We start from the raw sequence: 21,573 nt of genomic DNA, 5'->3' as shown, positions 1-21,573 counted from the left end.
CAGGCTTCCTGCTCAGTAGGGAGCCTACTCCTTCCTCTCCCTCTGCCTGCCACTCCCCTGCTTGTGCTTTCTGTCAAATAAATAAAATCTTTTTTTTTAAAAGAAGAAAAGGAAAAGACAACAAAGCTAAAGCAGTGCAGAGAGGGTTAAGAGTGCTATATATCGGGGCGCCTGGGTGGCTCAGTGGGTTAAAGCCTCTGCCTTCGGCTCGGGTCATGATCTCAGGGTCCTGGGATCGAGCCCCGCATCGGGCTCTCTGCTCAGCAGGGAGCCTGCTTCCTCCTCTTTCTCTGTCTACCTCTCTGCCTGCTTGTGATCTCTGTCTGTCAAATAAATAAATAAATAAAAATCTTTAAAAAAAAAAAAAAACGAGTCTCCTTTAAAAAAAAAAAAAGAGTGCTATATATCTATAGCACTAAATGCATACATTAGAAAAGAGGAAAAGCCTCAAATCAATTATCTAGTCTCCCACCTCAAGAATCTAGAAAAAGAACAGTAAAATACACCCAAAATAAGCAGGGGAAACAGGAGGAAGGAAGAAAATAAATAAAAATAATAGAAGAAACCAACAAAATCCAAAATAAAAATAAAAATAAAAATAGAGAAAATCAATGAAATAAAAAGCTGGTTCTTGGGGCGCCTGGGTGGCTCAGTGAGTTAAGCCTCTGCCTTCGGCTCGGGTCATGATCTCAGGGTCCTGGGATCGAGTCCCGCATTGGGCTCTCTGCTTGGCGGGGAGCCTGCTTCCTCCTCTCTCTCTCTCTGCCTGCCTTTCTGCCTGCTTGGTCTCTCTCTGTCAGATAAATAAATAAAATCTTTAAAAAAAATAAAAAGCTGGTTCTTTGTTGTTTTTTTAGAGGGGGAAAGAGAGAAAGAGAGAGAGAGAATCTTAATCAGGCTACATGTCCAGTACAGAGCCACAGGGCTCAGTGATCTCACAACCCTGAGACCATGAGCTCAACTGAAATCAAGAGTTGGAAGCTTAACTACCTGAGCCAACTAGAAGCCCCTCAAATCCTTTATATTTTCAAACTTTTCTGCATCATTTCTCCCATCAATTCAGAGGGTTCTTTAAGTGATTGCTTACATATTTCCATCTTGGTCCTGAATTAGTGTTTTTCTTTGGATACAGCTAAATTAAATAAGGTTTTAAAGAGATGCATAACAAAATTAAAGATTTGGGAGATTAATCTTGAAGATTAGTCTTTTTCATTTTTAGTAAACTTGAAGAATTTTTATGTTTTTCATTTTTGTTTTAAATTTTATTTTATTTAAATTCAATTAATTAACTTGTAGTGTATTATTAGTATCATAGGCAGAGTTCAGTTATTTATCAGTTGCCTATAACACCCAGTGCTCATTACATCATGTGCCCTCCTTAATGTCCATCACCTAGTACCCCATCCCCCCACCCTCCTCCCTATCTGCAACCCTCAGTTTGTTTCCTGTAGTTAAAAGTTTTGTATGGTTCGTGTCCCTCTCTGATTTTGTCTTTATCTTATCTTTCTCTCCCTTCCTTATGATTGATCCTCTGTTTTATTTCTTAAATTTCACATATGAGTAAAGTCATATGAAAGTTTGTTTCTCTAATTTGACTGATTTCACTTAGCATAATGCCCTCTAATTCCATTTGCGTCATTGTAAACAGTAAGATTTCATTTTTTGATGGCTGAGTAATATTCCATTGTATATATATATTCTACATCTTCCATTCATCTGTCGATGGACATCTGGGCTCTTTCCATAGTTCCATAGTTTGGCTGTTATGGACATTGCTGCTATAAACTTTGGGGTGCAGATGCCCCTTTGGATGCTGTGTCTGTATCTTTAGGGTAAATACCTGGTAGTGCAATTGCTGTGTCATAGGGTAGCTCTATTTTCAACTTTTTGAGGAACCTCCATACTGTTCTCCAGAGTGACTGCACCAGCTTGCATTTTCACCAACAGTGTAAGAAGGTTCCCCTTTCTTCACATCCTCGCCAGCATCTGTCATTTCCTGACTTGTTAATTTTAACCATTCTGACTGGTGTGATCTGGTATCTCATTGTGGTTTTGATCTGTATTTCCCTGATGCTGAGGGATGTTGAACATTTTTTTATGTGTCTAGTGGCCATTTGTATGTTTTCTTTGGAGAAATGTCTGTTCATGTCTTCTGCCCATTTCTTGACTGCATTATTTATTTTTTGGGTGTTGAGTTTGATAAGTTCCTTATAGATGTTGGATACTAACCCTTTATCTGATAAGACTTTGCAAATCTTCTCCCATTGTGTAGGCTGTCTTTTGGTTTTGTCGACTATTTCCTTTCCTATGCAAAAGTTTTTTTATCTTGAAGAAGTTCCAATAGTTTGCTTTTGTTTCCCTTACCGTTGGAGACATGTCTTGCAAGAAATTGTTGCAGCTGAGGTCCAAGAGGTCCTCCTGTATTCTCCTCTAGGATTTTGATGGATTCTCACATTCAGAACTTGAAGAATTTTAAAAATTTATAATGGAATGTAAAGAAAACAAACATTTGTAGCATAAAAATGGGAACCAGCTTGATCAGCTATGCAATAATTGTAAGGTAACTAAATAAAATTGAGGTTAATATACTTTACAATGTTTCATCAAAGTATTATTTCAGCTCACTGATAATAATCAGTTAAATTAATCTTAATGAGCTGTCACTTCACATAAGCATACATGAGCATAATGAGCATAAGGTATGGTGGTTTTTTTTTTTACATTGTTTACCCTTCCATGTTGTATCCAAAGGAGACCAAGATTTTGCCACCTAATTATTAAAATTAAGTTGTAAAATATGATTAAAGATTTCCAGTGAATGATGGAAATATTCTATATCTTGACATAGGTGTGGGTTACATGGATGGATCCATTTGTACTATTAAGATTGGCACATTTCAATTTGTGTAAACATTACCTTAAGAAAAGACCTATACAAAAACAAACATTGAGTGGGAAGTGGAGAGTGGAGGGGAAGGTATAGATGAAAAAAGGCAAGATATGAAGCTGGGTAATGTGTACATGGAAGCTACCCTGTTTGCTTTGAATGTGTTGAACTTTTCCCACAAATGTTAGTGAGTTATTACTTGTGAGACAAGTTCATAAATGTCAATTCAATTCTATTCTAGCAAAGGAAAGCAAAAGAGAATAAAACAGAGAAACATTCTCCTGAAAGAATCTAAAGTAATCCATTTCCATACAAAGGCAGTGTCTTCACATACCAACTAATAATACTTGGATGATACATTAAGATATCATTTTTTTTCTCTCATAATAAGCAATGTTCTCAAAGAAATTTCAATGATCTAAATTGAGTTTCACCGATACAGTACTGCTAGTAAAATTTGCTTTAAAATGAAAAATAATTCAGTAAGCTATATGTGAAGATGCCTGGTGGCCCTGCAGGCAAAGAGAATGCACAAAGGACTACACAGATGCCAGGGATGCCATCAAGCGGGAATCGGAATGCCCACGGAAGGAAGGAAGCACTTAGGATTGAGTTGGAAATAACTTTGTTTCAAAGAAGAAACTAAACCCATCTAATATGTTTACGATTGCTGGTTTTACTTCATCAGTTTATTTTTGTTATACTCTTAAGGAAGTCTATTCTCAGTAACATTTATCAAGTGAACCATGTAGGCTGGTCACAGTGATCTTATTCTTATCCTTCTGGGTTGATAGAGATGTTTTTTAACTGCAAAATTATTTCACCTGTTCAGAGTTTAGACTTTATTTAGCTTTACTTGTTTTACCTAGAGTTGAAACATCTTCATTTTTAGGGGAGCCTAGGTGGCTCTGTTGGTTAAGCATCTGCCTTCAGCTGGGGTCATGATCTCAGGGTCCTGGGATCAAGCTGAGCAGGGAGCCTGCTTCTCCCTCTACCCCTATTCCTGCTCTCTTTTGCTGTTTCTCTCTCTCTCAAATAAATAAAGTCTTTTTAAAAAATCTTCATTTTTAATCTTCCACCATTTGGGCTCTTACCTAAAGTGAACTTTGGTTGAACTCAATTGATTTCACCTTTCAAGAAATATGAAATAAATCTGAAGTGAGATTATGTTTGGCATATTTTGTGTTCTTATCTGTGCACTGACCCATTTCATGTATTCTGATATTTAAAGACATATTTTCCTATTTATCTGAGCAGAAAGTGGTGATGGAAATGAATGTAGCCATGATGAACCATCACTGAATTCTGTGGAATTCCATCAAATGTAATTCACTACCCTATTTGGTGTTTATTTAGAGCAACTAGTGTCAACCTTGTTGTGAGAGGGTAGTAGAGGTGATTCTTGAATGTTCTCTGCATTTCATTATGTCTTTACAACATGATAATGTATTGAGGACTTGATTAATATAGGAGGGAAATTTGACTTAAAAGTTATAATAAAATGAACAAACCTAATAAAATCATGACCAGTTCTACCCATACTAAATGAAGTAAAATCCTAAAATGCCTACTTATGACAGATGGATTGTTGCTAGTTCCTATTTTTTAAAGATTTATTTATTTGATGGGGCACCTGGGTGGCTCAGAGGGTTAAAGCCTCTGCCTTCCTCTCAGGTGGTGATCTCGGGGTCCTGGGATCAAGCCCCGCATGGGGCTCCCTGGAGCCTGTATCTCCTGCCCCCTCTGCCTGCCTCTCTGTCTACTTGTGATCTTTGTCTGTCAAAAATCTTTTTTAAAAGACATATTTATTTGAGAGAGAGTGCAGCAGTGAGGGACAGTGGAAGAGGGAAAGAGTCTTAAGCAGACTCACAGGGAGCTCAGAGCCATCTCAGGGCTCTGTCTTACAACCTCGAGATCATAACATGAGCTGAAACTGAGTCCCAGGCTTAGCCGACTGAATCACCCAGGTGCCCCACTAGTTCCTCTTTTAAATAACGTAACTGATAAGATACTTACAAGTATTTGTTGGCTTCAAATTTCTTCCTAATAGCCTTATTGTTCCCTTACTGTGCAGGTATAACCACAAAATAAATTAAGTCTGTTGTTGATGCCATTTTATGAGCCATATAACTTACAGAAGTAATTGTTTATAATTGGTTTTGCTAACCAAATTTTACATTTTGTATAGTTTATTGACTTGCTGGGACAATTAAACAGGGTACTTCTTGGATTCACAAATCACACTACTCAACAGAGATAAATTTCACTGCCAAAGAATAAAAATTGATTATAGCAAGTTTACATTACCTGAGGGTATGATTCTTAAACATTCGTATGCATGAGAATCACTTAGATTCAAGTGCAGATTTTCAGCCTTTAGCTCCACCATAGAATTTCATTCAAGGTCTGGAGGGAAACCCAGGAATCAACCTTGAAAAACAACTCATGACTCCCAAGTAATTACTTACGCATATAGTTCACATACTACAGTTTGAGAAACACTGACTTCACCTGAAAGTCTTTTTAAGGCTCAGATTTCGAAACTGGTATTGCCTGTATGCACCTCCCGAAGTTACTAATTTGAACGCGTGGTGGCAGTGCAGGCTAAGAGAGTGAATAAGAGCTCTGCAGATTCGGTGGACTCCATTTTACACAGAAGCCTCCCACCCCCCAATAAAGAACACATTTACAGCTAAAGCTAAGGCAGAAGTATTCAGGAAGGCACTCATCACCACACAAGTTATAAGACAAATTCGAAATTCAACAGCAAAGACATTTTGGAGGGTCGATGGTGGACGTGCTGATGGGGACTGGAAAAGGATTTTCTTCTCTGGGATCAGACATAATGGGGATGGCGCAAACAAAAGTACATCGCAAGAAAAGGCAAGTGGCAATTTTCATTATGTGGATGCTTTTGTGGGAAGCCGGTTCAGAATCGATTCAATATTCTGTATTGGAGGAGTCAGAAACTGGCACATTTGTGGCCAATTTGACAAAGGACCTGGGACTCAGGAGAGGAGAACTGGCTGCACGGGGTGCCCAGGTTGTTTTCAAGGGGAACAGACAGTACTTGCAGCTTGACCCAAAGACCTATGATTTACGGCTAAATGAGAAACTGGACCGGGAAGAGCTGTGCAGCTCCACTGAGCCATGCGTGCTACCTTTCCAAGTGTTACTGGAAAATCCCTTGCAGTTTTTCCAGGCTGCTTTACGAGTCACAGATATAAATGACCACGCCCCAGAGTTCCCAGCCAGAGAAATGCTACTAAAAATATCAGAAATTACTGCACCAGGAAAGCTATTTCCTTTGAAAATGGCACAGGATTTAGACGTGGGTAGCAACAGTCTTCAGAGCTACATAATCAGCTCCAATCCTCATTTCCACGTTCTCACTCGCAATCGCAGCGACGGCAGGAAGTTCCCGGAGCTGGTGCTAGACAAAGCCCTAGACCGCGAGGAGCAGCCTGAGTTTAGGCTTACCCTCACAGCGCTGGATGGTGGGTCTCCGCCCCGGTCTGGGACCACGGAGATTCAGATCCTGGTCTTGGACATCAATGACAACGCTCCAGAGTTTGCTCAGGAGCTCTATGTGGCACAAATCCCTGAAAACAATTCCCTGGGCTCTCTGATTATCACCGTCTCAGCAAGAGATTTAGATGCAGGATCCTTTGGGGAGGTATCTTATGCCCTATTTCAGGTAGATGACATTAATCAACCCTTCGAAATAAACGCAATTACAGGAGAAATTCGACTGAGAAAGACTCTGGATTTTGAGGAATTTCAATCTTATCATTTGGATATTGAGGCTACAGATGGCGGGGGACTATCAGGAAAATGTTCTTTAGTCATCAAGGTTCTGGACGTAAATGACAACCCTCCTCAACTGACCATGTCCTCACTCATTAGTCCCATTCCTGAAAACCTGCCAGAAATCATAGTAGCAGTTTTCAGTGTGTCAGATGCAGATTCCGGACAAAATCAGCAGGTTATTTGTTCTATAGATGACAATCTGCCCTTTCTTCTAAGACCATCAGTCGAAAACTTCTACACCTTGGTAACTGAAGGAGCGCTGGATAGAGAGAGCCAGGCCGAGTACAACATCACCATCACCGTCACCGACCTGGGGACCCCCAGGCTGAAAACCCAGCACAACCTCACGGTGACCGTGTCCGACGTCAACGACAACGCCCCGACCTTCAGCCAGACGACCTACACCCTGCGCGTCCGCGAGAACAACAGCCCCGCCCTGCACATCGGCAGCGTGAGCGCCACCGACAGAGACTCGGGCGCCAACGCCCAGGTCACCTACTCGCTGCTGCCGCCCCACGACCCGCAGCTGCCGCTGGGCTCGCTGGTGTCCATCAACGCGGACAACGGGCAGCTGTTCGCGCTCAGGTCGCTGGATTTCGAGGCGCTGCAGGCGTTCGAGTTCCGCGTGGGCGCGGCCGACCGCGGCTCGCCGGCGCTCAGCAGCCAGGCGCTGGTGCGCGTGCTGGTGGCGGACGCCAACGACAACGCGCCGTTCGTGCTGTACCCGCTGCAGAACGGCTCGGCGCCCTGCACCGAGCTGGTGCCGCGGGCGGCCGAGGCGGGCTACCTGGTGGCCAAGGTGGTGGCGGTGGACGGCGACTCGGGCCAGAACGCCTGGCTGTCGTACCAGCTGCTCAAGGCCACGGAGCCCGGGCTGTTCGGCGTGTGGGCGCACAACGGCGAGGTGCGCACGGCGCGGCCGCTGAGCGAGCGCGACGCCGTCAAGCACAGGCTGCTGGTGCTGGTCCGGGACCACGGCGAGCCGCCGCTGTCGGCCAGCGTCACGCTGCACGTGCTGCTGGTGGACGGCTTCTCGCAGCCCTACCTGCCGCTGCCGGACGCGGCGGCGGCCGAGGCCCGCGCCGACCCGCTCACCGTCTACCTGGTGGTGGCCTTGGCGTCCGTGTCGTCGCTCTTCCTGTTCTCGGTGCTGGTGTTCGTGGCGGTGCGGCTGTGCAGGAGGAGGCGGGCGGCGTCGGGGGGCGGCTGCTCGGTGCCCGAGGGTCCGTTTCCGGGCCACCTGGTGGACGTCAGCGGCGCGGGGACCCTGTCCCACAGCTACCAGTATGAGGTGTGTCTGACGGGAGGATCTGGGACCGGCGAGTTCAAGTTCCTCAAGCCCATCATCCCCAACTTCCCTCCCCAGGGCACTGGAAAGGAAATGGTGGAAAATCCCACAGTTCGGGATAGTTTCCTATTCAGTTAAGTATTGGATTATCCTATTAAGCCTTACTTAATAAGCTTGAAAATCTCTTTTAACTTAGTTACATGTTATGATAGTTCTTTAATTATTTTACTACACTTTAAGTTGAAAAAATCAGATACTCGTTATACACAGTGCTTTCCCTATATCATGCCTAGTAGATTTGTATTACTGTCAACTATATTTGACAATCTGAATAAAAAGTAAATTTTATTTGCATAATTTAAAAATTTTGAAATTCAATCATCTATTCATTTTAGAAAAATTGTAATACAAAGCCCTTAAATAAGATTGTGTATCTAACTATTGGTGACAACTGTCAGCACTATTACTATGAAGGGAAATTCTTAAAGTGTGAGTGTTTTGGCGTGCCTGGCTATCTCAGTTGTAGAGAATGTGACTCTTGATCTCATTGGTGAATTCAAGCCCCATACTGGGCATACAGCCTACTTAAAAAAAAAAAAAAGAATAAAATGGGAGTGTTTGATATTATGTAATCTGCAGTGTAAATCTCATTTTGGGGGAATGGCTACAATGTGAATAGTTAAAGATAAATACTAAAGAAGGCTAAATGCTAAGATAACCATTTATATGTATGTGTATTTCAATATATCACAGTAGTCAATACATTTTTCTATACATATAAACTTTGCAAAGTATCAGTAAATTAAAATCCAGTTTGTGAGCTTCATGTAAGTGTATGATAGTATTTTTAATAATTCCTAGCCAAATATAAATGCATAATATTTTATGAATGTTAATAACATTCAACAGTGAATTTTAAAAATTAATTTCCAAGGAATACAGAAAAATGTTAATATTCTCTTCACAATGGAGTACCTTTGTTAATAAGTGTAATTAAAATCATTCTTTTACTTTCTTTCTAAACAAACTACCCTTCACACATCATAAACTCTATTACAGAATATAAATGTTGAGAGTACATTTTATCTCCTTGTCTTTGTCTACCAATCTGAAAATTCAAATGTATCTTTTTAAAGATTTTATTTATTTATTTGAGAGGGAGAGAGAGCACAAGCAGGGGGGAGTGGCAGGCAGAGGGCGAGAGAGAAGCAACAAGAGGGAAAGGGAGAAGTAGGCTATAGGTTTTGATCCCAGGACCCTGCAATTAGGACCTGAGCTGAAGGCAGACACTTAACAGATGAGCCACCCAGGTGTCCTTAAAATGCATTATTTAATAAAATCCAAATCAGTTTTTTCAAACTCTTCCTCCTAGTTTCTCAAGCTTTTACATGTGTGATACCTGCCAAGAACTATGTAAGTAATTAATGGCAGGTTATTAGGTAACATCATAAATAGAGTGTTGTATAAGTATCAACTAAATTAATCATAAAATCATTCACTTTCACAGTTTAGGTTATATTTGTCTTGTGTTGGTTTTATTTGTAGTACTTTAAGAAAAATTTCTCATTTCAACTCTCCATCAGTTGGGCAGTTTATAATAAACTGAGAGCTGTGTGAATATTTTATTTTTATCCTTCATTAAAATGGAACTAGGCTTAACTAAATTATATTTGGCTGAGGTTTGTGTCCAAATAAGTGAACTGTCATAAATGATTACCAGTTGGTATAATGAGTAGAGAGGACACTTACTTACTGTTTTTTATTCTTAGATACTTATCCCCCCCCCACCTTGGAAAAGCATTCTTCTTTGGGGGAAACTAATTTTCCTGCTAGTGTCATTGCAACCACTTGACTTCAGTCAGTTCTGTGGTGTTTTTCAATATATCCATTTCCATAGTGCCAGATGTACACTAGGATGGGCCACTGTCCAATGTTGAGAGGTAGAACCCTTCCCAAGAAAGTATATCTTTGAGTCCATTTTTTATCTTCTACGTTTGTAGAAAAGACACTGTCTGAATTCTGAACTTACATTGATTTCTAACAAACAAATGGCCATTTCCTCTTAGTCTTACTGAGCATGGTACAGAGTGAACTTATGAAGAAAAAATTGCCAAAGACTATCTAGCCCAGAGACCCAAAAAATCACATTTTAAGTTTTTTTCAGGAGTTACAGGCACATGGGCAATTTGGGAGTAGAAAGTGGATTTTAAAATTCTTAGTTTCTAACACAGTACAGCAAATTAGTATTTTTGTAATTCAGTGTAGGGACGCAAGAGCAAGAAATTTTATTTAACTTACCATTTTATCCCCAGAAGCTGGAAAAATGCCTGCATAGAGATATACTGGTTAAATGAATAAATGAATTTGTCTTGGGCAGAGTTTTGTTTACTGAACTTGTACCTTTAAGGAAGATGAATATAGATATGGATAGGTAAGTATTACTGTTGCTCTCACAAATATTGTTAGTTACCTGAAGAATACTGCACAATGGAGTGGAAGAGAGTTTACAATCCAAAAGGCTTCCTATTTGTTTTAACTGTTGCTTGATGCTTTGAAATGAAAAACAAAACCCCCAACCAAAAAAACAAAAACTGAAGTTGTAAGGCAGGACGCTTGGTGGCGCTGCAGGCTAAGAAAGTGAAAAACTATCTCTGCAGACTTGGTAACAGCGGTTTCTAGCTACTTGAAAAGGAAACGTTTTACACTATTGGGGGATAGTAGGTTACAGGGAGGCCACTATCTCCATGTCCGTCAATGTTAGGAGCTAACTCAAGATTATTGAATCAAGATAGCAGAGTTGGCTGCACAGTAATTATTTTGTGATTAACTACTGCATCTTTTGGACCCCGAGGAACAATGGAGTCACCGCTACCCAAAGCGCCACAGAAAAGGCAAGTGACCGCCATTATTATCCTAATACTGTTAATACTGTGGGAAGTGGGGAGTACGACCATTAAGTATTCAGTTCTAGAGGAGAGGGAAAGCGGCTCCTTTGTGACCAACCTCGCTAAAGATCTGGGGCTTAGCTTAGGGGAGCTGGACGCGCGGGGTGCTCGAATTCTTTCCAAAGGGAATCAACAGTATTTGCAGCTGGAGCAGAAGAGTGGGAATTTGCTGTTAAAAGAAAAATTGGACCGGGAAGAGTTGTGCGGTGACACAGATCCATGTATACTGCATTTCCAGGTATTACTAAAAAGCCCAGTGCAGTTTATTCAAGGTGAACTACAGCTGCAAGATGTAAATGACCATGCTCCAGAATTCCTGGAAAATGAAATCCTCCTGAAAATCTCAGAAAGCAGTCATCCAGGGACTGCATTTCCTTTGAAAATAGCTCAAGATTTAGACGTGGGCAGTAACACAGTTCAGAACTACACCATTAGCACCAACTCCCATTTTCACCTTTTCACTCGAAATCACAGCGATGGCAGGAGATACCCTGAGCTGGTGCTGGACAAAGCGCTGGACCGGGAGGAGCAGTCAGAGCTCAGGTTAACGCTCACGGCCATGGATGGTGGGTCGCCGCCTAGGACTGGGACTTCTCAGGTTCTCATCCTAATCTTGGACATAAATGATAATGCTCCTGAATTTGCCCAGCTGCTCTATGAGGTGAAATTGCCAGAAAACAGCCCTATAGGCTCCCTTGTCATTACTGTGACTGCTAGAGATTTAGATGCTGGGACCCACGGAGAACTCTCCTACTCATTTTTCCAATCCTCAAATCAAGTGATTCAGGCCTTTGAAATAAACTCAGTCACAGGGGAAATTCGATTGAAAAAAATGTTGGATTTTGAAGAAATTCAATCTTATCGTATGGAAATTGAGGCCTCAGATGGTGGGGGACTATCAGGAAAATGCTCTATAGCCTTAGAAGTGATGGATGTAAACGACAACACTCCGGAACTGACTATGTCAGTATTCACCAGTGATATCCCAGAAAACACCCCTGACATGGTGGTGGCTATTTTTGGAATTTCAGATCCAGACTCTGGGGAAAATGGCAAAACGCAGTGTTCCATCCAAGACCATCTCCCCTTCCTTCTGAAACTTACTGTAGAAAACTTCTACACCTTGGTAACTGAAGGAGCGCTGGATAGAGAGAGCCAGGCAGAGTACAACATCACCATCACCGTCACCGACCTGGGGACCCCCAGGCTGAAAACTCAGCACAACCTCACGGTGACCGTGTCCGACGTCAACGACAACGCCCCGACCTTCAGCCAGACGACCTACACCCTGCGCGTCCGCGAGAACAACAGCCCCGCCCTGCACATCGGCAGCGTGAGCGCCACCGACAGAGACTCGGGCGCCAACGCCCAGGTCACCTACTCGCTGCTGCCGCCCCACGACCCGCAGCTGCCGCTGGGCTCGCTGGTGTCCATCAACGCGGACAACGGGCAGCTGTTCGCGCTCAGGTCGCTGGATTTCGAGGCGCTGCAGGCGTTCGAGTTCCGCGTGGGCGCGGCCGACCGCGGCTCGCCGGCGCTCAGCAGCCAGGCGCTGGTGCGCGTGCTGGTGGCGGACGCCAACGACAACGCGCCGTTCGTGCTGTACCCGCTGCAGAACGGCTCGGCGCCCTGCACCGAGCTGGTGCCGCGGGCGGCCGAGGCGGGCTACCTGGTGGCCAAGGTGGTGGCGGTGGACGGCGACTCGGGCCAGAACGCCTGGCTGTCGTACCAGCTGCTCAAGGCCACGGAGCCCGGGCTGTTCGGCGTGTGGGCGCACAACGGCGAGGTGCGCACTGCGCGGCCGCTGAGCGAGCGCGACGCCGTCAAGCACAGGCTGCTGGTGCTGGTCCGGGACCACGGCGAGCCGCCGCTGTCGGCCAGCGTCACGCTGCACGTGCTGCTGGTGGACGGCTTCTCGCAGCCCTACCTGCCGCTGCCGGACGCGGCGGCGGCCGAGGCCCGCGCCGACCCGCTCACCGTCTACCTGGTGGTGGCCTTGGCGTCCGTGTCGTCGCTCTTCCTGTTCTCGGTGCTGGTGTTCGTGGCGGTGCGGCTGTGCAGGAGGAGGCGGGCGGCGTCGGGGGGCGGCTGCTCGGTGCCCGAGGGTCCGTTTCCGGGCCACCTGGTGGACGTCAGCGGCGCGGGGACCCTGTCCCACAGCTACCAGTATGAGGTGTGTCTGAGGGGAGGATCTGGGACCGGCGAGTTCAAGTTCCTCAAACCCATTATCCCCAACTTCGTGGGTGAAGGGGCTGATAGGGGCAAGGAGGAAAACTCTCACTTGAGAAATCATTTTGGGTTCAGTTAGGCATCTGACTTTAAGAGGAGATAAATGGTAATATTAACTAATGCATTATTAGTTCCTAACTGGTTCATTCACATAAAGAGCTACATTTTCATACATTAATAATTATTGTATTTACAGTTATTTCAGCTTGTTGAAGTATTTTACATTCTGAATCTCCAGGTGTTTGTTGTTTTTGCTGTTGTAGTTTTTAGCCAAGTCACATTTTGCATGTTCATACAATGGTGGAGAAATGGTGTTTCTCAGTTTAGGGGGTCAGGAAATATTTTCAGATTCCTGATGTTTGAGCTTGTTCACTGATAGCTTCTTAGGACCACAAGAATTGTGTTTTTTTTATTATCAACATAATGTCCTGTAACTGGTGGCTTTCAGTTTTTAAAATACTTCTCATCTATACAACAATTTTTGTTACCTTGGAAATGGTTGGATTTCTCTAATGTTGTTTTGAAAACACTATAATCTTTCCTCAAAGGAACTAGTATTTTATGTGGATGTTTTCTAAGTTGAGTATTTTCTTTAAAAATTTGTATCTTTGATGGGCGCCTGCGAGGCTCAGTCGGTTAAGCCTCTGCCTTCGGGTCAGGTCATGATCTCAGGGTCCTGGGATCGAGCCCCACATCAGGCTCTCTTCTCAGTGGGGAGCCTGCTTCCCCCTCTCTGCCTGCCTCTCTGCCTACTTGTGATCTCTCTCTGTCAAATAAATAAAATAAAATCTTAAAAAAATAAAGTTTCATTTCAGGAGTGCTCAAAAATTAAAAAAAGAATTCAATCCCTGTTAAATAGAAAAAGTAGAAAAGATATTAGTAGACTGGTGATTACTTTTTCATAACAAATGGCTTGGGTATGTAAATTATGATTCTCATTCTTTATATATATATATATATATATATAAAAAATATAGTCACATGATTCAAATACATTCAATGTGAACAGAAAACAAAGTATTTTTTTTCTTTTTCAAATTTTTATTTAAAGTCTAGTTAGTTGGGGAGCCTGGGTGGCTCAGTGGGTTAAGCCTTTGCCTTCAGTTCAGGTCATGATCTCAGACCCTACATTAGGCTCTTTGCTCAGTGGGAAGCCTGCTTCCTCCTCTATCTCTGCCTGCTGCTCTGCCTACATGTGATCTCTCTCTGTGTCAAATAAATAAATACAATCTTAAAAAATTAAGTCTAGTTAGTTAACATACAATATTGTTTTTTGAAGAATTTAGTGATTCATCACTTACATATAACACCCAGTGTTCATCATAACAAGTGCCATCCTTAATGCCCATCTCCCATTTAGCCTATCTCTCACCCACCTCCTCTATCATGAAGAGACTTTTATGGTTTGTTTCCCTCTCTTTTCCCCCTCTCATATGTTCATCTGTTTTGTTTCTTAAATTCCATATATGAGAGAAATCATATGGTATTTGTCTTTCTCTGACTTATTTCACTTAGAATAATACACTCTAGCTCCATCCACATCGTTGCAAATGGCAAGAATTCATTCTTTTTGATGACTGAGTAATAGTCCACTCTAAATATAGCCTACATCTTCTTTATCCATTCATCAGCTGATGCACATTTGGGCTCATTCCATAGTTTGCCTATTGATGCTACAAACACTGCGGGCATGTACCTCTTCAAAACTATATTTTTGTATGCTTTGGGTAAATGCCAGTAGTGCAGTGGTGGACCCACCACTTTTTGAGGAAACTCCATACTGGAAAACATGGGAAATTAATATCAGTATTTCAGCAATCAAATAATTTTTAAGTCAATATCCTTAAAATATTTCTATGAATGCATACAAGAATAAGTTAATAAGTGAAAATAATTTCATAAAATGAATCTGTAATAAATTGGTAGATTCATAGTTAAAACTGTCATGTTTTACTTGAATGTAGTAAAGCAAAATTATATGAAACTATAGATCCTGCTTAAGCTTAGATAAATAATTCCTATAAGGTAAAAAAAAAACAAGAATTGATGCATATTAAGATATTAGCATCAGTTAACTGCTTGCTTAAAAATGAGCAAAGAGGGGCCCCTGGGTGACTCAGTGGATTAAGCCTCTGCCTTCAGCTCCAGTCATGATCTCAGGGTCCTGGGATTGAGCTCTGGAATTGAGTCCCCCATCGCATTGGGCTCTCTGCTCACTGGGGAGCCTGCTTCCCCCACTCTCTCTGCCTACTTGTGATCTCTCTCTCTCTCTGTCAAATAAATAAAAATCTTTTTTAAAAATGAGGAAAGAAACATTCTTAGACATCCTCCATCCTCTCTTCACCTCACTTTATGCTTTTTGTTATATATAATACTTTATCGATGTTTATAGTATTTACAGTGTATTTTAAAGGATAATCCTCATAATTGTTTAGACCTTTCATTTTTGTGAAGTTTTTATTAATTTGAGAGAGAGAGAGCACAAGCAGGGGGAGCGGCAGAGGAAGAGGGAAGGAGAAGCAGGCTCCTCACTGAGCAGGGAGCCCTACAGGGTGCTCCATCCCAAGATCCCAGGATCATGACCCTAGCTGTAGGCAGACACTTACCGGACTGAGCCCCTAGACCTTTTACGTTTTAAAGTCAGTGTACCTTTTCAGTCTGTTTATGCAAGTGTTCAAGTATGTCATTTATTTACTTATGTATGGTAAGCATAATTGGTTTTTAAATCTGAAGTTTTAAAAGCTGAAGTTTGTGTGGGTCTGTTTCTGCTGTATTATTCTCGTGCATGTTATCTTTGTTTCTTTGTGTGACTCATATGGTTGACTGCCCTTGAACTTTTATTTGTAGGATGTCCTCAAAGCCTAGGTTGCTTGTTTCATTCTTCATAATGTATTTTCATTGGTTTCAGCTAGGACCCATGAATTGCTATAAATCAGTAGGGAATCACTGCAAACCAAGGTTGATGTTTCTCACAACTCAACATATGCATATCGAAAATGTAAACACACATGAGGACCAATCTGTAGCTACAGTTTCCCAGACATCTTTTCTTTTTCTTTTGCTCTACTTGACATCAGGGGGGCTTCTATATATTTTCCTGGAGTTGGGGAGAGATAGCTACTTTATGTTTCTTAATATATACTGTATAAACATTTATATATGTGTGTATGTGTGTGTGTGCGCGCGCGTGTGGGGGGGGGGGGGGGGGGGTGGGTGTAGCCCTGGGGTATCCCTTAAAATGGAGCAATGAAATATTCAGAGGGAAAAACCAATGTAAACTACTAACATTACCTTAACCGTTTGAGGGAAAAGATGTAATAAAACCGCAAAGACCCTTGGGGGTAAGAAAAAAAAAAAAATCACTCCTGTTGCAGTTCCTTTAACCGGCCATCTTTTTGTTCTATTCTTGAAAACGTGAATAACATCCACAAAACGCAAGATGGCGCTGCTGGCTAAAAAGAGGGGGAAACACCCGCACAAAGGACGTTACAAATTACAATGTTCAGAGGAAAAGCTGGCCAGACGAGAAAAGTAGAGGAAAGGAGACGCTGGTGATGGGGTTAGGAAAAAGTGGGACTCCTCCCCACGACCATTGCTATTATCCAGCTCATTTCTAAGGATTCGGTTTCTGCCATTTCTGAGAGCTGCTTGAGGCCGAGTGAACGTGATTTTGAAAGATTGCTTAAACAAAGAATGAAGGCCAGAGTGGTGCACGCATTGCAGAAAAGGCAAGTGTTACTTCTTTGTGTGTTTCTGGGAGTGTCTTGGGCTGGCGCAGAACCTCTTCGGTATTTTGTGGCAGAGGAAACGGAGAGAGGGACCTTTCTGGCCAACCTAGCAATTGATCTGGGGTTAGGGGCGGGGGAACTGTCAGCTCGGGGATGTAGAATTGTTTCAGATGAGACCACAGGATTTTTACTACTCAATCCGCTTACTGGTGATTTACTTCTAAATGAGAAATTAGACCGAGAGGAACTGTGTGGCCCCACAGAGCCATGTGTGTTGCCTTTCCAGTTGTTACTTGAAAAGCCTTTTCAGATTTTCCGTGCTGAACTATGGGTCAGAGACATCAACGATCATTCTCCAGTATTTCTAGATAGAGAGATTACCTTGAACATATTAGAAAGTACCACTCCAGGGGCAACATTTCTCCTAGAAAGTGCACAGGATTCAGATGTTGGAATCAACAACCTGAGGAACTACACCATCAGCTCCAATGTTTATTTCCATATTAATGTCCATGATAATGGGGAAGGGAATGTTTATTCCGAATTGGTGCTGGATAAAGTGCTGGATCGTGAAGAGGTTCCTGAGCTGCATTTAACCCTCACCGCCTTCGATGGCGGCTCTCCGCCCAGATCCGGAACCACCCTCATACACATCCTGGTTTTGGACATAAATGACAACGTCCCTGAATTTGTAGAGTCGCTTTACAAGGTCCAGGTGCCTGAGAACAGCCCTGTTGGTTCCCTGGTTGTCACTGTGTCAGCTAGAGATTTAGATACCGGAAGTAATGGAGAAATCGTCTATGCATTCTTTTACGCTACTGAAAGAACTCTCAAAACGTTTCGAATCAATTCAACATCTGGCAATCTTCATCTTAAAGCCGAATTGAACTACGAGGCAATACAAACTTATACATTAACTATTCAGGCCAAAGATGGTGGAGGGCTTTCTGGAAAATGTACTGTGGTGGTCCATGTAACAGATATAAACGATAATCCACCAGAACTGCTTATGTCATCACTTACTAGCCCAATCGCAGAAAACTCACCAGAGACAGTAGTCGCTGTTTTTAGGATTAGAGACAGAGATTCAGGGAACAATGCAAAGATGGTGTGCTCCATCCAAGACCATCTCCCCTTCGTCCTGAAGCCATCAGTAGAGAATTTCTACACCTTGGTAACAGAGAGACCCCTAGACAGAGAGAGCCAGGCCGAGTACAACATCACCATCACGGTCACCGACCTGGGGACCCCCAGGCTGAAAACCCAGCACAACCTCACGGTGACCGTGTCCGACGTCAACGACAACGCCCCGACCTTCAGCCAGACGACCTACACCCTGCGCGTCCGCGAGAACAACAGCCCCGCCCTGCACATCGGCAGCGTGAGCGCCACCGACAGAGACTCGGGCGCCAACGCCCAGGTCACCTACTCGCTGCTGCCGCCCCACGACCCGCAGCTGCCGCTGAGCTCGCTGGTGTCCATCAACGCGGACAACGGGCAGCTGTTCGCGCTCAGGTCGCTGGATTTCGAGGCGCTGCAGGCGTTCGAGTTCCGCGTGGGCGCGGCCGACCGCGGCTCGCCGGCGCTCAGCAGCCAGGCGCTGGTGCGCGTGCTGGTGGCGGACGCCAACGACAACGCGCCGTTCGTGCTGTACCCGCTGCAGAACGGCTCGGCGCCCTGCACCGAGCTGGTGCCGCGGGCGGCCGAGGCGGGCTACCTGGTGGCCAAGGTGGTGGCGGTGGACGGCGACTCGGGCCAGAACGCCTGGCTGTCGTACCAGCTGCTCAAGGCCACGGAGCCCGGGCTGTTCGGCGTGTGGGCGCACAACGGCGAGGTGCGCACTGCGCGGCCGCTGAGCGAGCGCGACGCCGTCAAGCACAGGCTGCTGGTGCTGGTCCGGGACCACGGCGAGCCGCCGCTGTCGGCCAGCGTCACGCTGCACGTGCTGCTGGTGGACGGCTTCTCGCAGCCCTACCTGCCGCTGCCGGACGCGGCGGCGGCCGAGGCCCGCGCCGACCCGCTCACCGTCTACCTGGTGGTGGCCTTGGCGTCCGTGTCGTCGCTCTTCCTGTTCTCGGTGCTGGTGTTCGTGGCGGTGCGGCTGTGCAGGAGGAGGCGGGCGGCGTCGGGGGGCGGCTGCTCGGTGCCCGAGGGTCCGTTTCCGGGCCACCTGGTGGACGTCAGCGGCGCGGGGACCCTGTCCCACAGCTACCAGTATGAGGTGTGTCTGACGGGAGGATCTGGGACCGGCGAGTTCAAGTTCCTCAAGCCCATCATCCCCAACTTCCCTCCCCAGGGCACTGGAAAGGAAATGGTGGAAAATCCCACAGTTCGGGATAGTTTCCTATTCAGTTAAGTATTGGATTATCCTATTAAGCCTTACTTAATAAGCTTGAAAATCTCTTTTAACTTAGTTACATGTTATGATAGTTCTTTAATTATTTTACTACACTTTAAGTTGAAAAAATCAGATACTCGTTATACACAGTGCTTTCCCTATATCATGCCTAGTAGATTTGTATTACTGTCAACTATATTTGACAATCTGAATAAAAAGTAAATTTTATTTGCATAATTTAAAAATTTTGAAATTCAATCATCTATTCATTTTAGAAAAATTGTAATACAAAGCCCTTAAATAAGATTGTGTATCTAACTATTGGTGACAACTGTCAGCACTATTACTATGAAGGGAAATTCTTAAAGTGTGAGTGTTTTGGCGTGCCTGGCTATCTCAGTTGTAGAGAATGTGACTCTTGATCTCATTGGTGAATTCAAGCCCCATACTGGGCATACAGCCTACTTAAAAAAAAAAAAAAGAATAAAATGGGAGTGTTTGATATTATGTAATCTGCAGTGTAAATCTCATTTTGGGGGAATGGCTACAATGTGAATAGTTAAAGATAAATACTAAAGAAGGCTAAATGCTAAGATAACCATTTATATGTATGTGTATTTCAATATATCACAGTAGTCAATACATTTTTCTATACATATAAACTTTGCAAAGTATCAGTAAATTAAAATCCAGTTTGTGAGCTTCATGTAAGTGTATGATAGTATTTTTAATAATTCCTAGCCAAATATAAATGCATAATATTTTATGAATGTTAATAACATTCAACAGTGAATTTTAAAAATTAATTTCCAAGGAATACAGAAAAATGTTAATATTCTCTTCACAATGGAGTACCTTTGTTAATAAGTGTAATTAAAATCATTCTTTTACTTTCTTTCTAAACAAACTACCCTTCACACATCATAAACTCTATTACAGAATATAAATGTTGAGAGTACATTTTATCTCCTTGTCTTTGTCTACCAATCTGAAAATTCAAATGTATCTTTTTAAAGATTTTATTTATTTATTTGAGAGGGAGAGAGAGCACAAGCAGGGGGGAGTGGCAGGCAGAGGGCGAGAGAGAAGCAACAAGAGGGAAAGGGAGAAGTAGGCTATAGGTTTTGATCCCAGGACCCTGCAATTAGGACCTGAGCTGAAGGCAGACACTTAACAGATGAGCCACCCAGGTGTCCTTAAAATGCATTATTTAATAAAATCCAAATCAGTTTTTTCAAACTCTTCCTCCTAGTTTCTCAAGCTTTTACATGTGTGATACCTGCCAAGAACTATGTAAGTAATTAATGGCAGGTTATTAGGTAACATCATAAATAGAGTGTTGTATAAGTATCAACTAAATTAATCATAAAATCATTCACTTTCACAGTTTAGGTTATATTTGTCTTGTGTTGGTTTTATTTGTAGTACTTTAAGAAAAATTTCTCATTTCAACTCTCCATCAGTTGGGCAGTTTATAATAAACTGAGAGCTGTGTGAATATTTTATTTTTATCCTTCATTAAAATGGAACTAGGCTTAACTAAATTATATTTGGCTGAGGTTTGTGTCCAAATAAGTGAACTGTCATAAATGATTACCAGTTGGTATAATGAGTAGAGAGGACACTTACTTACTGTTTTTTATTCTTAGATACTTATCCCCCCCCCACCTTGGAAAAGCATTCTTCTTTGGGGGAAACTAATTTTCCTGCTAGTGTCATTGCAACCACTTGACTTCAGTCAGTTCTGTGGTGTTTTTCAATATATCCATTTCCATAGTGCCAGATGTACACTAGGATGGGCCACTGTCCAATGTTGAGAGGTAGAACCCTTCCCAAGAAAGTATATCTTTGAGTCCATTTTTTATCTTCTACGTTTGTAGAAAAGACACTGTCTGAATTCTGAACTTACATTGATTTCTAACAAACAAATGGCCATTTCCTCTTAGTCTTACTGAGCATGGTACAGAGTGAACTTATGAAGAAAAAATTGCCAAAGACTATCTAGCCCAGAGACCCAAAAAATCACATTTTAAGTTTTTTTCAGGAGTTACAGGCACATGGGCAATTTGGGAGTAGAAAGTGGATTTTAAAATTCTTAGTTTCTAACACAGTACAGCAAATTAGTATTTTTGTAATTCAGTGTAGGGACGCAAGAGCAAGAAATTTTATTTAACTTACCATTTTATCCCCAGAAGCTGGAAAAATGCCTGCATAGAGATATACTGGTTAAATGAATAAATGAATTTGTCTTGGGCAGAGTTTTGTTTACTGAACTTGTACCTTTAAGGAAGATGAATATAGATATGGATAGGTAAGTATTACTGTTGCTCTCACAAATATTGTTAGTT

At 43.0% G+C, this 21,573-nt stretch overlaps 3 protein-coding genes across 3 annotated transcripts; all 3 read left to right on the top strand.

Annotated features, from left to right (window-relative positions):
* The first annotated feature begins 5,462 nt into the window (after positions 1-5,462).
* Positions 5,463-8,669, top strand: PCDHB6 (protocadherin beta 6). Its single transcript, XM_032336450.1, has one exon. It carries the CDS (start codon positions 5,676-5,678, stop codon positions 8,121-8,123), a length of 2,448 nt encoding a protein of 815 aa, XP_032192341.1. The 5' UTR covers positions 5,463-5,675; the 3' UTR covers positions 8,124-8,669.
* Positions 8,670-10,595: 1,926 nt separating this feature from the next.
* On the top strand, positions 10,596-13,810 carry LOC116586443 (protocadherin beta-17-like). Its single transcript, XM_032336443.1, has one exon. The coding sequence runs from the start codon at positions 10,842-10,844 to the stop codon at positions 13,236-13,238; it is 2,397 nt and encodes a 798-aa protein (XP_032192334.1). The 5' UTR covers positions 10,596-10,841; the 3' UTR covers positions 13,239-13,810.
* Positions 13,811-16,626: 2,816 nt separating this feature from the next.
* Positions 16,627-19,789, top strand: LOC116586445 (protocadherin beta-7-like). Its single transcript, XM_032336446.1, has one exon. It carries the CDS (start codon positions 16,853-16,855, stop codon positions 19,241-19,243), a length of 2,391 nt encoding a protein of 796 aa, XP_032192337.1. The 5' UTR covers positions 16,627-16,852; the 3' UTR covers positions 19,244-19,789.
* The last annotated feature ends 1,784 nt before the right edge of the window (positions 19,790-21,573 follow it).

This window comes from Mustela erminea, chromosome 3 (assembly GCF_009829155.1).
Source record: "Mustela erminea isolate mMusErm1 chromosome 3, mMusErm1.Pri, whole genome shotgun sequence".
NCBI classification, from domain to species: Eukaryota; Metazoa; Chordata; class Mammalia; order Carnivora; family Mustelidae; genus Mustela; species Mustela erminea.
The sequence above is the reverse complement of the archived record's forward strand: the minus strand, read 5'-3'. Positions and strand labels throughout refer to the sequence as shown.

Excerpts from the sequence above, each read along its gene's own strand:
- PCDHB6 (XM_032336450.1), top strand. The coding sequence starts at position 5,676 with ATGGTGGACGTGCTGATGGGGACTGGAAAAGGATTTTCTTCTCTGGGA.
- LOC116586443 (XM_032336443.1), top strand. The coding sequence starts at position 10,842 with ATGGAGTCACCGCTACCCAAAGCGCCACAGAAAAGGCAAGTGACCGCC.
- LOC116586445 (XM_032336446.1), top strand. The coding sequence starts at position 16,853 with ATGAAGGCCAGAGTGGTGCACGCATTGCAGAAAAGGCAAGTGTTACTT.